At 40.6% G+C, this 19,030-nt stretch overlaps 1 protein-coding gene across 1 annotated transcript; it reads left to right on the top strand.

The window, feature by feature from the left end:
* The first annotated feature begins 17,061 nt into the window (after window positions 1-17,061).
* LOC110501355 (gamma-crystallin M3) lies at window positions 17,062-18,349 on the top strand. The gene is made up of 3 exons (XM_021578873.2): window positions 17,062-17,130; window positions 17,469-17,714; window positions 18,019-18,349. The coding sequence occupies exons 1-3, from the start codon at window positions 17,119-17,121 to the stop codon at window positions 18,298-18,300; spliced, it is 540 nt and encodes a 179-aa protein (XP_021434548.1). The 5' UTR covers window positions 17,062-17,118; the 3' UTR covers window positions 18,301-18,349.
* Window positions 18,350-19,030: the final 681 nt, after the last annotated feature.

Below are 19,030 nucleotides of genomic sequence, written 5' to 3'. Positions count from 1 at the left end.
CTCTGTACTTTGCTACGTTCATCTTTCCCTCGATCCTGACTAGTCGCCCAGTCCCTGTTACTGAAAAACTTCCCCGCAGCATGATGCTGCCACCACCATGCTTCATGAAATGGTGCTAGGTTTCCTCCAGACGGGATGCTTGGCATTCAGAATCTTGTTTCTCATGGTCTGAGAGTCCTTTAGGTGCCTTTTGGCAAACTCCAAGCGGCTGTCATGTGCCTTTTACTGACAGGTGTGTGCCTTTCCAAATCATGTCCAATCAATTTAATTTCCCACAGGTGGAAATTCAAGTTCAAGTTGTAGAAACATCTCAAGGATGATCAATGGAAACAGGATGCACTTAATTTCGAGTCTCAAAGCAAAGGGTCTGAATACTAATGTATATAAAGTGTTTCTGTTTTTAAAAACCTGTTTTTGCTTTGTCAGTAGGGGGTATTGTGTGTAGATTGATGAGAAAAATATATAATTGAATACATTTTAAAACAAGGCTATAACGTAACAAAACGTGGAAAAGGGGAAGGGGTCTGAAGACTTTCCAAAGCTAGTAACCTTGGACTGTAGTCTGTGGTCTCCAGATGTTGACCTATAGCCCTGTTTATACATGCATCCTTTGTCCTGGTCTTGCCCACTTACTGATTGTGCCCACGTGTTTAGACTGGTGTAGACGATTGAAAGACGCATTGTGATATGATTGTGATCAGATCTTCCTGACCACCTCTGGAGGTAGTTAGGGACCCGTTGTATCTGGATATTAATCAAGTGTAAACAGATCTGGCCATCAAACTCTTTAAACCATTATACTGGCCTCATTGACAGGTAGCACAATTGACTTATGGCATCAATAATTGTCTTCAAATAAATACATTCCTATTATTTTGAAAGAATATCTGTAAAATAATTTGGGCACCAGGAAATTTTGTCTCGGTGCGGACACAGTAGACGGATAAGAGATACATTTTAATGTGTGTAGAGGCGACAAACCTTGACCAGATCACGAAACCCACATGTTAATGCAAGGTGTAAACAAGGTCTTAGTCTGAGTCCAGTGTTAAGTGGTGTCCTTCAAGCCCACTTCACTCAACTAACTGTCTGGCTGGAAGGCTGGCTGGGGTCTAATGGGTGGGCAATGTCAGGCATACACAACAGGCTGCAGTACCTCTAGCCTCCACATAGAGGCAGTAGCCAGTCACAAATTAAGCTCTCTCCAAGGGGAGAACGACTGCCCCCTCCCATTGACCACGTATACATGTGCACCCCTATCCGCTTACGGTCTTATTCGGGATAAGCTGTTTACATGCACCTTTGATATCCCCCTCACGAGTGTGAACAGAATACTGCTCCTTTAAGTTCATATGGGTTCGATGGAATAGTAACTGAAATACGGACACTGATTGTAGGTCTATGACCTCTCACATGTAGCATAATACAATATGAACTCCTGTTGAAATTCTGAATTTCTTGCAGTAAAATGATACAATACATTTAAATTTTGTTTCTGGAACAAGAGTGGAGGTATATATATATTTTTTCATCATCTCTTGATAAAATGTGAATATGTGTGTAATGTATTATCTTTGACACTGTTATGCAAGCAAACAGTTTTTCAACCACATAAAATATGCGCCCAAGACAAACTGATTGTCTTATCAGCCCAGTCCAAGCTCTTCTCTGTCCTGGCACCCCAATAGTGGAACCAGCTTCCCCCTGAAGCTAGGACAGCAGAGTCCCTGCCCATCTTCCAAAAACATCTGAAACTGCACCTCTTCAAAGAGTATCTTAAATAATCCCACAGCACCCCCTCCCGGGTAAAACATTTAAATAAAGCCTTACATGATCTAACACTCACACTTTTTTTTCTTACTAGCTCAGACTTTGCTAAAAGCTACTTTATTGAAGGAAGATGTATTTACTATGACTGTGATATGTGGTTGTCCCACCTAGCTATCTTAAAATGAATGCACTGGATAGATTAATAGTGCACTGGATAGATTACTTACTAATGTACTGGATAGATTACTAATGCACTGGATAGATTACTAATGCACTGGATAGATTACTAATGCACTGGATTGATTACTAATGCGCTGGATAGATTACCAATGTACTGGATAGATTACTAATGCGCTGGATAGATTACCAATGTACTGGATAGATTACTAATGCACTGGATAGATTACCAATGTACTGGATAGATTACTAATGCACTGGATAGATTACTAATGCACTGGATAGATTACTAATGCACTGGATAGATTACTAATGCACTCGATAGATTACTAATGCACTGGACAGATTACTAATGTACTGGATAGATTACTAGTGTACTGGACAGATTACTAATGTACTGGATAGATTACTTGTACTGGATAGACTATTTACATTGAACCCCCCCCTTTTGTTTTTTACTCTGCTGCTACTCGCTGTTTATTAAAAGTCTATGCACAGTCACTTTACAAATTACCTCGATTAACCTGTACCCCCGCACATTGACTCGGTGCCGGTACCCCCTGTATATAGCCTTGTTATTGTTATGTACATTTCTTGTGTTACCTTTTGATTGGATAATTTTGTACAACTTTTTTTAACTTTAGTTTATTTAGTAAATATTTAGTAAACTCTTTTTCTTGAACTGCATTGTTAGTTAAGGGCTTTAAGTAAGCATTTCACGGTTAGGTCTACACCTGTTGTATTCAGCATTTCACGGTTAGGTCTACACCTGTTGTATTCAGCATTTCACGGTTAGGTCTACACCTGTTGTATTCAGCATTTCACGGTTAGGTCTACACCTGTTGTATTCAGCATTTCACGGTTAGGTCTACACCTGTTGTATTCAGCATTTCACGGTTAGGTCTACACCTGTTGTATTCAGCATTTCACGGTTAGGTCTACACCTGTTGTATTCAGCATTTCACGGTTAGGTCTACACCTGTTGTATTCAGCATTTCACTGTTAGGTCTACACCTGTTGTATTCAGCATTTCACTGTTAGGTCTACACCTGTTGTATTCAGCATTTCACGGTTAGGTCTACACCTGTTGTATTCAGCATTTCACGGTTAGGTCTACACCTGTTGTATTCAGCATTTCACGGTTAGGTCTACACCTGTTGTATTCAGCATTTCACGGTTAGGTCTACACCTGCTGTATTCAGCATTTCACGGTTAGGTCTACACCTGTTGTATTCAGCATTTCACGGTTAGGTCTACACCTGTTGTATTCAGCATTTCACGGTTAGGTCTACACCTGTTGTATTCAGCATTTCACGGTTAGGTCTACACCTGCTGTATTCAGCATTTCACGGTTAGGTCTACACCTGTTGTATTCAGCATTTCACGGTTAGGTCTACACCTGTTGTATTCAGCATTTCACGGTTAGGTCTACACCTGCTGTATTCAGCATTTCACGGTTAGGTCTACACCTGTTGTATTCAGCATTTCACGGTTAGGTCTACACCTGTTGTATTCAGCATTTCACGGTTAGGTCTACACCTGCTGTATTCAGCATTTCACGGTTAGGTCTACACCTGCTGTATTCAGCATTTCACGGTTAGGTCTACACCTGTTGTATTCAGCATTTCACGGTTAGGTCTACACCTGTTGTATTCAGCATTTCACGGTTAGGTCTACACCTGCTGTATTCATCATTTCACGGTTAGGTCTACACCTGCTGTATTCAGCATTTCACGGTTAGGTCTACACCTGCTGTATTCAGCATTTCACGGTTAGGTCTACACCTGTTGTATTCAGCATTTCACGGTTAGGTCTACACCTGTTGTATTCAGCATTTCACTGTTAGGTCTACACCTGTTGTATTCAGCATTTCACGGTTAGGTCTACACCTGTTGTATTCAGCATTTCACGGTTAGGTCTACACCTGTTGTATTCAGCATTTCACGGTTAGGTCTACACCTGCTGTATTCAGCATTTCACGGTTAGGTCTACACCTGTTGTATTCAGCATTTCACGGTTAGGTCTACACCTGTTGTATTCAGCATTTCACGGTTAGGTCTACACCTGTTGTATTCAGCATTTCACGGTTAGGTCTACACCTGTTGTATTCAGCATTTCACGGTTAGGTCTACACCTGCTGTATTCAGCATTTCACGGTTAGGTCTACACCTGTTGTATTCAGCATTTCACGGTTAGGTCTACACCTGTTGTATTCAGCATTTCACGGTTAGGTCTACACCTGTTGTATTCAGCATTTCACTGTTAGGTCTACACCTGTTGTATTCAGCATTTCACGGTTAGGTCTACACCTGTTGTATTCAGCATTTCACGGTTAGGTCTACACCTGTTGTATTCAGCATTTCACGGTTAGGTCTACACCTGTTGTATTCAGCATTTCACGGTTAGGTCTACACCTGTTGTATTCAGCATTTCACGGTTAGGTCTACACCTGCTGTATTCAGCATTTCACGGTTAGGTCTACACCTGTTGTATTCAGCATTTCACGGTTAGGTCTACACCTGTTGTATTCAGCATTTCACGGTTAGGTCTACACCTGTTGTATTCAGCATTTCACGGTTAGGTCTACACCTGCTGTATTCAGCATTTCACGGTTAGGTCTACACCTGTTGTATTCAGCATTTCACGGTTAGGTCTACACCTGCTGTATTCAGCATTTCACGGTTAGGTCTACACCTGCTGTATTCAGCATTTCACGGTTAGGTCTACACCTGTTGTATTCAGCATTTCACGGTTAGGTCTACACCTGTTGTATTCAGCATTTCACGGTTAGGTCTACACCTGTTGTATTCAGCATTTCACGGTTAGGTCTACACCTGCTGTATTCAGCATTTCACGGTTAGGTCTACACCTGTTGTATTCAGTGCATGTAACAAGTTAAATATGATTTGATTTCAATTGATGACTAGGAATGAAATAATAAAGCCATCAATTAAAACAAATATTTTTCTTAAAGTAATGTGAATACATGATAAGTGATAAGAAGTAATGGTTAGTCACTACTATCATGGGACTTGTATTAATTGTTTTATTCTGTGTTACAGCATTTAACACACATAATGCATAGTTCATTTAATGTCTAATAAAACAATCAAAATCACAAAAAAAAACATGATAATTTTTTAAATAATCAAACCGAAACAACCTCAAAAAGCACTAATCGCTCAGCACTGGTCTATGCTCTATCCCTGGGCATGTGGCCGAGGGATATCATTCAGCACACACTTTTTCCAGTTCATCATTGATGTACACTGACTATACCAAACATTAGAAACACCTTCCTAATATTGAGTTGCATGGAGGTTGAAAACTGACTTGTATCACGGGTGACCTGGCTGGAAAAACCCAGCAGCGTTGCAGTTCTTGAAACAAACCAGTGCAACTGGCACCTACTACCATACCCCATTCAAAGGCACTTAAATCTTTTGTCTTTCCCATTCACCTTCTGAATGGCAGTAGGTGCCATTCTTCTTTAACCTTCTTTTACCTGTCTCCTCCCCTTCATCTACACTGATTGATTTGGATTTAACCTTTACAGGATTGGTAGGCTAATGCGATTAGCATGAGGTTGTAAGTAACAAGCACATTTCCCAGGACATAGACATATCTAAAATTGGCAGAAAGCTTAAATTCTTGTTAATCTAACTGCACTGTCCAATTTATAGTAGCTATTACAGTGAAAGAATACCATGCTATTGTTTGAGGAGAGTGCACAGTTATGAACTTGAAAAGTTATTAATAAACCAATTAGGCACATTTGGGCAGTCTTGATACATAATGTTGAACAGAAACGCAACGGTTCATTGGATCAGTCTAAAACAATGCACATACAGTGCTGCCATATAGTGGCTGGAATAATACATTGTGGCTTTTCTCTTGCATTTCAAAGATGATGGTACAAAAAATACAAAAGAATGCATGTTTCATTTCTTTGTATTATCTTTTACCAGATCCAACGTGTTATATTCTCCTACATTCATTTCACATTTCCACAAACTTCAAAGTGTTTCCTTTCAAATGGTATCAAGAACATGCATATCCTTGCTTCAGTTCTTGAGCTACAGGCAGTTAGATTTGGGTACGTCTTTTCGGGCGGAAATTTTAAAAAAGGGTCAGATCCTTAAGAGGTTGTCAAGGGATCATAGCTTTCACCTGAATTCACCTGGTCAGTCTATGTCAAGGAAACAGTGAACTCCCAAAAGGGTACATTCAACCCAATTCATGTCTCAATTGTCTCAAGGCTTAAAAATCCTTCTTTATCCTGTCGCCTCCCCTTCATCTACACTGATTGAAGTGGATTTAAGATTTAACATGTGACAGGGGATCATAGCTTTCACCTGAATTCACCTGGTCAGTCTGTCATGGAAACAGTGTTCTCAATGTTTTGTACACTCATTGTATATCTTCAGTTCAACATCCCACTGACATGTTGAAAAACAAACTACACCTCTTTTAAACCCTTCCTTTTAAACCCTTTTATCCTGTTATGCACTGGAGAGTTCTGCTTATCTCTGCGGCTCCAGTCTCCAGTTCAGTGTGCGTGTGTGCGTGCGTGTCTGTCTGTCTGTCTTTCACCCAGAACCCCAGTTCAAAAGAGCCATCAGTGTTCTGCAGAGATAAGGAGCAGCACAGGATACCTTTGTATAAAAACAACCACTGACCAAAAAACAGCTGTGAAAACTAAACTTCACGTACTAACCTCTCATTTAAGAAGGATTGTAGACAATAGGTTATTGAAAGACCCTAATGTTAAAGATGTAATCCGCAGTAGGGGGAAACAGTGCCACTGGCCGCCCCACCGCCGTTGCTATTGTTTTTAGGTCATTCAATAAACATTGAACATCTAATAGTCAAATCGTAGGTGAGCTGGTTTTACTCTTTTTTTGCAATTTTCTGGTGTTTTTTTGGTGGAAAACTGAGGGGGTCGGACATAACACCTCAGCCTTATTACCCATAGATAAACAGGCTACAAATGTTTTAACAATTTAAATGTTTTAGTGAAGCTTGCATTTATTTGCCCCTCCCTGTTGCACACAATATTTACGATGAAGTCATCAACTCTGTTACGGTCAACCCTGTTAATTTATTTGGCTCTCAAAATTACTATCGTCATTTTTTTATTTAACCACTTGAGATGGGAAAAAGTGTTTTTTATTAAGTTGTGAAAAGGTGCTCTTTGTGACAGAATATAAACATTTGGTCAAATATATGCAGTATTTTATTTTTTACCAAGTTACGCTACTCATTGGTGGAATGACCCCTTCGTTGCCGAGCTGAGGAGCGTCACGCAGCAGGGTAAAAAAAAATGTTATTTGCAGTAACTTATTTGTTGTTGTAATATCGCAAATGGATGTTTCACCACCAAGGATTCCAGCGTTGATAATAAGAAACTATTGTTTTTGTCAGCCAAGGGAAAGTCACTGATGCTGAACAGAACTCCCAAAAGGGTTTGCACAAGAAACATCTGTTTTATAGGAAATAAAACCAGTATTCAACAATAACCCCTTTTCACACTGTCTTTTTACATACGTTGCTCTTTTCAGCATGGTTCCAGCAACTATAGTCACTACACTGTAAAGGGGTTACCATGAATTTGACAGTAGCTTACAGGCAGCTCGGTGGCAAGTAAAAGTCTGTATTTCATACTACAGTACATCCACAGTAATATAAATACAGTATCAAAGCAAGTACTGTGTAATGGCACACAGTACAATACTGTAAAATGTACTGTATTACACTGTAAAAAAGTAAAAGCTACCGTAATCGGAACGAATGAATGAAATTTGTTGAGGGTAGGCGATTGTATTTTACTGTAATTACAAGGGATTGGTGCAAGCAGGTTGGCTGCTAGGTAAAGTATTCACAAACATTACAGCACGTTAATGAATATTTTGTATTATCTATCACTTGTACTTCTAGAGGCCTTAACAAAGGCTTCCAAACTGGCAACAACTACAGGTCAAAACAGACCAAAAGGACATGGCAAAAAGCACAACCATTTAAGGTTGAAGACTTGCTGCCACTCCAATCTGTCCCATATACATTTTAAATTGTTGGGGCACTATAACCACATAGGAGTTAAATTGGTACAGCATTCTCACTCACAGGTACAACAAATATAGCCTCTTACAATGCACCCACTAATGGTCAAAACGTTTTTGGCGCTCCAAAAATACGGTAAAGCACTGTAATCTGTGGGGTATAATTACAGTACCATTCGAAATACAGCAATTCTTTCCCACAATGCACCATAATTTACAGTATACTGCAGTAAAACATATTTTACTGTTGATAATACAAAAAGTTAAGGTATAATAAAACATTTTCCATGACAGTGTATGGGTTAGCTTGACTGAGCTTGTTCTGGCTCAAAAGTGTGACAATACCCTGTGTTTCCTTGTTTTTAGGAGGGTGATGTTTGGAGAATAAAACCCCTATACTGCTCAGTGTAATCTAACAATACCTCTTCAGGGGATCTCAGGGATGGTTCTTCTATACCCCTGCAGTTCACAGAGACCCCAGGGAAACCCTGTAAACTGGCAGGATATTGGAGAGGATCTCTGCACCTGAGTGAAGCATAGGGAAGGCAGGGGGAGACATGGGGGAGGCAGGGAGAGGGGACAGGGGTGAGACAGAGGGGAGTCAAGGAGGAGAATGGGTGCTTAAGACTGGAGGTGGGGCCCTGAGGCTCTAAGGCCTTACTGAACACTGTTTTATGAATCTGCTCCAGTGGCTGACGGATTGGGAGGCAAATTGGCTGTGTCAGATTTCATATCACAGCTGGAGCCATGGAGCTGGGCTATAGTTTAATAAGGTGGGGATGGTGGTGTGTGTGTGCACGTGTGTTACTATAAGCTTGTGTTTTCATATGCATTTGTTGTTGTTGCCTTTACAACTGATACAAATGCAGAAAATATTTGAACATGTGTAAACACCATCTCCTTCTCATGATCCATCACAAAGACAATACAAAGAACATGTTAACAGTGTTGTCAGTCTTGCCACAGCCAGGTTCCTGATAGGCCATATGGCAGTCAGAGTCTTCTCTGTTACATAAACCCACTGCAGTCTCACAAACATATGCCCAGAGCGTGTTAAAGCTCTTTACCGGAAACCCAAATCTCAGTAACTAAGCCAGATTACACACATATACATACACAGTACCCCAAGCAGTGATTACACAACCTTCTAGCTGTCAAAGATTAGACTTAAGTGTTGTGATCGAGCAGAATGTGACATCAGTGTGTTGTATCACAATCCAGGACATTTACTCAGACACACCATGACTGATCTAAATCATGTGTTTATGGTTTAGAGGACAGAGAGCAGGCCATTAACTCAGAAATACCATGACTTATCTAAAACCAATCTTTATGGTTTAGACACTAGGTGTGGCACTGAGTAGGCAAACCCAATTGCTGCACCTTTCCGGCACCTTCCCTGTTGGGTGGCTAATGGAGCCCAGCTGAGGGTAATAAGTCAATCAAGTATGTGATTGGCTAGACAATCAGCCCTAACAGTTGAATAGGCTGCTGCTGTTCCTGTTCGAGGGCTGGAGATGGCAGCTGACAGGTTAGGGCTGAAAGATGATCAGGTTACGATAACGGTTGGTCAATTATGAAATAAAATTTAGTTTGAGCTGTTTACTCTGCCTCAGTGAGTCTCTGTACCCTGAGACCAGTGGTGTAAAGTACTTAAGTAAAAGTACTTTTAAATACTACTTTAGTTGTTTTGGGGGGTTATCTGTACTTTACTTTACTATTTATATTTTTGACAACTTTTACTCCACTACATTCCTAGAGAAAATAATGTACTTTTTACTCACATTTTCCCTGACACAAAAAAGTACCCGTTACATTTAGAATGCTCAAGCAGGAAATAATTATGGCACCTATCAATATAACGGTTCGTCATCCCTACTGCCTCTGATCTGGCGGACTCACGAAACACAACTACTGTGTTTGTAAATTACGTCCGAGTGTTGGTGTGCCCCTTTCTGTCCGTATTTTAAAAAGACTACAAAAATAGTGCCTTGTGGTTTGCTTAATATAAGGAATTTGATGTATAGCATTTACTTTTACTCAAATATGAAAATGTTGTACTTTTTCTACCACTACTTAAGTATATTTAAAACCAGATACTTTTACTCAAGTAGTGTTTTACTGGGTAACTTTTACTTTAGTCATTTTCTGTTAAGGTATCTTTACTTCTACTCAAATATGACAATTGAGTACTTTTTTCCACCACTGCCTGAGACCCACTTAGCTTTGGTTCGTGGCAGTGGCTCCTCCCCAGGCTCTGTCACAGCAGGCCATTCACTCAGAAACGTAATGACTGATCAAGAACTGAGTTTGTGAACTGTTATTGTACAGTCGTGGCACAAATATTAATTTCCACAAAGTGTTCTGCTTCCGTGTCTTTAGATGTTTTTGTCAGATGTTACTATGGAATACTGAAGTATAATCACAAGCATTTCATAAGTGTCAAAGACTTTTATTGACAATTACATGAAGTTGATTCAAAGAGTCAATATTTGCAGTGTTGACCCTTCTTTTTCAAGACCTCTGCAATGTGCCCTGGCATACTGTCAATTAACTTCTGGGCCACATCCTGACTGATGGCAGCCCATTCTTGCATAATCGATGCTTGGAGTTTGTCAGAATTTGTGGGTTTTTGTTTGTCCACCCGCCTCTTGAGAATTGACCACAAGTTCTCAATGGGATTAAGGTCTAGGGAATTTCCTGGCCATGGACCCAAAATATCGATGTTATGTTCCCTGAGCCACTTAGCCACTTTTGCCTTATGGCAAGGTGCTCCATCATGCAGGAAAAGGCATTGTTTGTCACCAAACTGTTCCTGGATGGTTGTGAGAAGTTGCTCTCTGAGGATGTGTTGGTACCATTCTTTATTCATGGCTGTGTTCTTAGGCAAAATTGTGAGTGAGCCCACTCCCTTGGCTGAGAAGCAACCCCACACATGAATGGTCTCAGGATGCTTTACTGTTGGCATGACACAGGACTGATGGTAGCGCTCACCTTGTCTTCTCCAGACAAGCTTTTTTCCGGATTCCCCAAACAATCGGAAAGGGTATTCATCAGAGAAAATTACATTATGCCAGTCCTCAGCAGTCCAATCCCTGTACCTTTTGCAGAATATCAGTCTGTACCTGATGTGTTTCCTGGAGAGAAGTGGCTTCTTTGCTGCCCTTCTTCACACCAGGCCATCCTCCAAAAGTCTTCGCCTCCCTGTGCGTGCAGATGCACTCACACCTGCCTGCTGCCATTCCTGAGCAAGCTCTGTACTGTTGGTGCCCCGATCCCGCAGCTGAATCAACTTTAGGAGACGGTTCTGGCACTTGCTGGACTTTCTTGGGCGCCCTGAAGCTTTCTTCACAACAATTGAACCGCGCTCCTTGAAGTTCTTGATGATCCGATAAATGGTTGATTTAGGTGCAATCTTACTGACAGCAATAGCCTTGCCTGTGAAGCCATTTTTGTGCAATGCAATGACGGCACGTGTTTCCTTGCAGGTAACTATGGTTGACAGAGGAAGAACAATGATTCCAAGCACCACCCTGCTTTTGAATCTCCAGTCTGTTATTCGAACTCAATCAGCATGACAGAGTGATCTCCAGCCTTGTCCTCGTCAACACTCACACCTGTGTTAATGAGAGAATCACTGAAGTGATGTCAGCTGGTCCTTTTGTGGCGGGGCTGAAATGCAGTGGAAATGTTATTTTGGGATTAAGTTAATTTGCATGGCAAAAAGGGACTTTGCAATTAATTGCAATTCATCTGATCACTCTTCATAACATTCTGGAGTATATGCAAATTGCCATCATACAAACTGAGGCAGCAGACTGAAAATTAATATTTGTGTCATTCTCAACTTTTGGCCACGACTGTACATCATATTCCATTGAGAAGGTGTATGTCTTTGTAGACTGTGGTATTCTGAATCAGAAGGTGAGATATTGTGCTGCAGTAAGCATATGCACTTCTGTATAGTAGTAGAAGTTTATTTTGACTGAAATTGAAGTAATTTTAAAATTGTTAATCCGTTGGAGTGTGTTTTATACATTTGATTTAGTTCATTCAAAGTAATCCATCTCTTCTGAAGCACGGCACTGTAAATAGTAACGATCAAATAGCACATATTAACCAATGCAGTCAGCCTTTTGGGGGCCCTAAGCAAAATCTTGTTTTGTTTTTGTGTCTTTTATTTTCGCTTTTGTGCACCACCATCAAACAGTTGAAGATTATTGAAAAGGTATTTCACATCGATTTAGATGGTAGGGTTTCTCTACATAGCTTGTTTTGTCACATAAACTGAAATTACAGAACTATTAGAAATTTAGCAACCAGGAAATGGTGAAAAGATGTCTGCATATTGCACCGTTAAAGCAAGTTTTAGATTTAGAAGATTTAGCAATTTTATAACAAATTGTATGCAATTCTACTCATTTTGCCATGGGGCGGAGAGAATAATTCGACCATGATAACTACAAGTTTAGATAGCTGGACACTAGACAAATGTATCAATCTAAAACATTTTATCTGACGTCTGCTAAATTATTTACATAACAAGATAAAAACTGCTGGTGCACAACCGTAAAAATGTTTTTGTATTCTACTATTCTAACTCTCAACAGTAAGGGGGATGCTAAATGATGTTGGTTTTCATAGTAACGAAGTATACCTCCATAAATGTTCCAGTTCTTCCAAGAGTGTCTGAATAAGAAATAGATGGCAATTACAGATTTTGACAGATAACATTTTTCTTCAGATATGTAGGCCTACAGAATCACTGAGAGTCCAGAGAGTGAGAAAGAGAGTGCAGGGATGCAGAAAAATGAGAGATACTAGGGATATAAGGTCATAACTTTCTTCCCCCCCTCTCCCTCCCCCTTACTCTCTCAGGGTTTAGAACTAGAGAGAGAGAGCTTCAATAGACATATATCCCTCAGTGAGAAGCCAATCTTTTTTACTTTACCGCAGTAATTTCCCCACCAAGGGGATTAAACTCTGGGATTCACTCACTTCACTCTCCATCCAGCATCAGATTTACTCCCTCCATCTATTTATTTACTGCTCTGTCTCCGACAAAAGGATGGAGGGATGGAGAGAGTGACAAAGTGCTAGGCTGAAATTAAAACTCAGAGCCTGGTGTAATTCACTCTAATTACTTTTCTCATTCTGCCAGGAAGGGAGGAAACCGTTCTCTTCTTCTCTCCGAGTGCTTAGCTGACTGACTCCCTGCTCTTTTAGACGAGAAGAAAGATGTTAGAAGTCAGATAGATGGTCTGTAGACCAAAGAGACACAGCTGTTTGTCTTCCAAGAGCATGCTGTCTATCTGCTTGTGTTTCAGTTGGTCCTCTCCGGTCCCCATTTCACTAACTACTACATAATTACTGTTCAGCTGATGTTTACCCATCTTGCTGTCTCGCAATTTAATGTTGATTGCCACAAACAGCACATTCATTCTGACATGACATAGCCTTAGCTCCTTCAAACAGCTGCATGTCCTCTGGGGTCTCCAAAGGTGAAACAAAGGGGCCATGGCCTTAAGAAAGGCCTATCTCTGTCTGTCTCTGACACATCCCTCAGGATAATTAAAATAATCTCCTTCTTTCGTTTATTCTCCCTCGTATCTTTCCTCTCAGCATAATGCACTTCTCTCTCCTAGTCTCCTTGGCCTTCCTTCATTTCTCTCTCTCTATCTCCCTCTCTCTTTCTAACTCTCCCCCTCTCTTACACTCTCCTTTATCTGTCTGGAGCATGTGTCAGTGTGAGTAATGTGGATCGTTAAGCAGCTGTGATCAGAATAGATCCTCTCTATGCTTTATCAGTGACACCACACAGCCCCCTATAGCTAATGAACCAGACACACTACCCACCTCACTGGTAAACCTGGCTAGCACATATAGTAGGGGGTGACAGGTAGCCTTGAGGTTAGAGCATTGGCCAAGTAACCAAAAGTCACTGTGCCCTTGAGCAAGGCACTTAACCCCAATTGCGCTGGACAATGGTGACCTTGGCCGTGACTCCACTCCCTGCGGTTGTCTTAGGGGGAGTACAAGTGTATAACAGTATAAGTATAAGCACCCCAAAATTAATAATTACATACTGTATTTTCACACTTTATTTCTAGATACGGTATGACAGTCTTGTATGGACTCACAAAAATATATATTTTTTCACACCTCGAAAATGGTCTTAGGTCAAGCTGGATATAGACTGTATCATTACAAGTTCAGTCCTAAGCAGGTTCCAAGTAAGCGTTTCACTGTTAGTCTACACCTTTATGAAGCACGTGACAAATAAAATGTGATTTGATTTGAGTCTCATTCTGCCTACCCCTCTGATTTACTACATTACTATATTCCCTTGGTTTGCACAGTGAGGAAGTCATTCTTAATTAAAAGAATACAGTTGAGCTGAGATTATGGTTGGATTACTCCGAGAAGGCATCTAACGAATCTAGACATTCTAATTAATTTGAACGTTAATGGGAAATCCTTTGGAGATCCCAGCAGTGCTGTGCAATAAGGCAGCAACCTGACTCGCAGAGCACCTTTCTGGGCACAGTTGACTCTCCGTAGCCTCCTGCCACTCGTGTGTGTATGTGTGTTTGTGTGTGTTTTGACAGGGGCAGAAGATCAGACAGTGAATAGTCATGCCCAGGAGAAATAATGGTCCCTAATAATAATGATATGTGTATGTGTTGTCATAGTAATGTTTGACATGACAACTAAGGGATGCTGCGGTAATTATCACCTCCTGCGTAACTCACATTGTAAATCTGTCTATTGAACTAGGGAACTCAAACTTGCAAGGATCATTCCTCTATATAAAAAAGGGAATAAAACGTATTAAGTATCGGCCTGTCTCAATCCTGTGCATTTTATCGAAGGTCATGGTAAAAGATTATGTTCGAGCAGACTGATAGTTATATTTCCTTACATAATCTACTATATGAGCTCCAATCTGGCTTTAGGAAACCCCATTCCATCGACACTTGCGTACTAACTGACCACATCAGGAATCAAGCAGATGGAGAGAAAATTTGTAGTATGGTTATGTTAGATTTCCAAAAGGCGTTTGATACAGTGGATAATGATATTCTGTTACTCAAACTAAGAACAATGAGCTTTAATCGCTATTTGTGATTTTGTGACGCCTGTGCTGGTTGAAAAAGTATTTTGATGTGTGACGCTGTCCTCAGATAATCGCATGGTATGCTTTCGCCGTAAAGCCTTTTTAAAATCTGACAACGTGGTTGGATTAACAAGAAGCTTAAGCTTTTAAATGATGTATGACACTTGTATTTCCATGAATGTTTAATATTACGATTTTTGTATTTTGAATTTCGCACTCTGCAATTTCACCGGATGTTGTCGTAAGTGTGCCGCTAGCGGTTCATGGGCCCTATTAATAACTTAGCCATAAAATGGGTTAGCTCTTATCTGCAAGGAAGAAAACAGTGGATGATGGATAGGACCCTGTCTAAACCCAAAACCTTGAACTGTGGGGTACCCCAAGGGAGTGGGCTGGGCCCACTTTTATTTCTGTTGTATATAAATCATCTGAAATCTGTCTGTACATGTAACCTTTTCCTCTATGCAGATGATTCTGCACTGTTGATTTCCCAAAGACAAAAATGTGGTTAAGAAAGCCCTCAGTGCTGAACTTCTGAATGTCAGTATATAAGCTGTCACCCTACCTTGGAAAAACAGAGTCCATCGTTTACAGGTCCAAAGTGAAACTGAGGAAATGCCCTGACTTTAAGGTGGTAGTAGGTGACATAGTAGTCACAGCAAAAGACTCAGTTAATTATCTTGGATGTATGTTGATAACCATCTGACAGGGGAGAACATGGCACAAAAAGTTATCTACAAAGTGAACCATACAATTTGGTTTCTGGCAAGAACCTCTACATTTCTGGATAGGAATGCAATGGTGGCATTGGCAGGAGCTCTTATTCAGTGCCACAAGATGGCTCAAAGTGGAGGAGAGATTAAATTGTATCTTGTACATAAGATTGTACATATTATGGTCCCCGGGTACCTATGAAACTACATTAACTTTGTCCGGGATAATCCACTGGAAGGAGTGAAACTGATGTTGATCCTTTTAGATTTAATAGTGGTATGGGGAAATAAACTTTTTTTGTACTGAGCTGCCATTCTTTGGAATAGTCTTCCAAAAGAATTGAAAACTATAATCTCCATAGGCAGTTTCAAGTTCCCAGTGAAAAAAATTGCAGCATGTCTCAAAAGTGAGTTGTAAGTGGGTGAGAAGGACATGCCTGGGATAGCATATGGTCAGCCTTTTGGTGCCTATTGTGTATTATATTGTGATTTTCTTGTGTGTATATATAAGATAATTAATGCTGTATATATTAGGGGTATGTGAGACAAGGGAGATGTACCTGTCCAGAGTTGTTTATTAGGAAATGGATCTGTACTAATTACAGTAGCTCATTGTACGAAACAAACAACAATTGTGTCTGTCATTGTTTGTTGCTTCTACAATGGAAATAAGCGTTCAAGCTTTATTGTGTTACCCTTGATGATGAAGTTCTATGTGGCGATGTCACCGGCTGAAGCGCCCTTATGTATGTTTTTTATTTATTTTTATTGCCTAATAAATTCAATCAATCAATCAGCCTACTATTTATTGCCTCTATTTGCTAAACTGGACTCCCAAAAGAATATAACAATCTGGATAACACTTTACTTGGTACCGAACACATTATTAAACCTGAATACGTGGTCACTAAACATGAATTCAAAATAACAGCAGTTGGTATAGACTTATGATGTGATCATGGCTATCACATTCAAACAAACTAAAGCAATAGAGCCAGTTTACTGTACACTGCACACTACCGAGTGTGATTTGAAACATGTCAAAGAGACCATTGTGTACTAGCTCAAAAAGCTCAGTTGCATTGACTTCTCAATGGAAAAAAATCCATTCTAAAGTCTTCTAGCACTCTGCAGGCCTCTATACCATATGTTGCTGGGTCAGGGCTTTACACAATGGGAGGCCACAGGCTCTTTGGGTTTAGTCAGGTATAAAGGTAAGGGCTAAAACAGACGGGACATCAGTGTAGCAGCAGCAACACAGCTCTCAGGAACAACTGCAATCATGATGGGCAAAGTAAGCTACTGTTTTATCCCACACTCTAAGTGTTTTAATTTACCAATGTCTGAATAATGGTTAAGTGAATCGCCATTTTAAAGTGATAGTTACCTTCTTTTTTTTTTACGTGAGGCTTCTTTTCGACATCCATACAATGTTGTTGTTTCCTCCAAACAGTTTTTAAATTTGTTCGCTGGTTACTTTGCAAAACCTATGATAATTTAACATTTGGGAGCTGGCATTTGGGAGCATGTAGCAATGCTAGTTATAAAGCAGCTCGTATCTGCGGATTCATATATTTGATTTATGTTTATTTATGTTGCCATAATATTGTAAATATTTTTTGGTGCTCCCAGATCACCTTCTACGAGGACAGGAACTTCCAGGGCCGTTCCTATGAGACCACCCAGGACTGCGCTGACATGTCCTCCTTCCTGAGCAGGTGTCACTCCTGCAGGGTTGACAGCGGTTGCTTCATGGTTTACGATCGTAACAACTACATGGGAAACCAGTACTTCATGAGGAGAGGCGAGTACCCTGACTACCAGCGCATGGGAATGGGAATGAACGACTGCATCCGGTCCTGCCGCATGATCCCCATGGTAGGTGGAGAGAAGAGTGGATGCTATTCCACAGTGGAAGCTAACATTGATGCTTTATATAGAATTCACAAAGCATATGTGAGCAATGCAATATTTCCCCATTCCTCAGGAGGCCCTGTTGGCCCCCAATGGCCAGAGCCATGGATGGCGCTGCCTATGGCTATTGGCTTCCCGATGGCTGTTATAATAGCCGTTAAATTACAGTAGGGTGAAGGAAAACAGGTTTTAATGGTTGTACTCTCATATTATAGACATGTATATACAATTTCCCTGATCCATGAAACCTTTGCTTTCCTCCTAACAGCACAAAGGAAACTTCAGGATGAGGATCTATGAGAGGGAGAACTTTGAAGGTCAGATGCACGAGATGATGGACGACTGTGACTCCATCCAGGAGCGTTACCGTATGTCCGACTGCCAGTCCTGCAACGTCATGGAGGGCCACTGGCTGATGTACGAGCAGCCCCACTACAGAGGCAGACAGATGTACATGAAGCCTGGAGAGTACAGGAGCTTCAGTCAGATGGGCATGGGAGGCATGAGGTTCATGAGCATGAGGCGTATCATGGATAATATGTCTATGTAACATGCTCAGATGTATGAAAAAAAGTTGAATAAAATATGTTCCCAATTTATATTTCTTGCATAATTTTCTTGTTTTTGTGATGTGTTAACTCAAAACACTACCTGGTATAATGGGTATTTCACTATTTCACCCTCACAACTTTAACATTTAAAAGTTTAGGGTACATATATTTTTAAATAGGTAGGTAAGTGTAGTAGGCCACAGCAAGACAGTGCTTCCACTATACACATCCCAACCCTAGGGGGCAGCAGCAACCTGGCCAAATACTGAGTGTGCTAGTAGGTTTGATAAGTGAATGATTGCTCACAAGTTTGGGGGATTGGTGAACTTTGACATTTTGGTGGTCTGGATAGTTGGCTTCATAACAATATGTATGTGTGCTGGATATACAGTAATATCCACTGATATCTCAGTTCTTCTCAGTTAGGAAAGAATACTCGACCTTGTCATGCGATTTTGCTGTGCTATTGACATGCACGATTTCAAGGATTAACAGTCATACAGGCAATACAGTTGTACTATGTAACAATAGCCTATGTACTTATGTTGCAAAATGACACTGTGCGTCAAAGGAAGCTAGTGAGGGGAGAGTGGATCATGGTGATGGCTGGGATGGAATTAGTGGAATGGTATCAAACATATTCCGTTCCAGCCATTATAATGAGCCCTTCCTCCCATTTAAAGTGACACCATCCAATACTGCTGTAAATGTCCATGTAACTACATGTTA

Source organism: Oncorhynchus mykiss, chromosome 22 (genome assembly GCF_013265735.2).
Source record: "Oncorhynchus mykiss isolate Arlee chromosome 22, USDA_OmykA_1.1, whole genome shotgun sequence".
NCBI classification, from domain to species: Eukaryota; Metazoa; Chordata; class Actinopteri; order Salmoniformes; family Salmonidae; genus Oncorhynchus; species Oncorhynchus mykiss.
Note: the sequence above shows the minus strand (reverse complement) of the source record. Positions and strands in the feature narration are given on the sequence as shown.

Bases quoted from the DNA above. Each gene is read 5' to 3' on its own strand.
- LOC110501355 (XM_021578873.2), top strand. The intron at 17,715-18,018 runs GTAGGTGGAGAG...TCCTCCTAACAG, and splicing joins CCTGCCGCATGATCCCCATG to CACAAAGGAAACTTCAGGAT.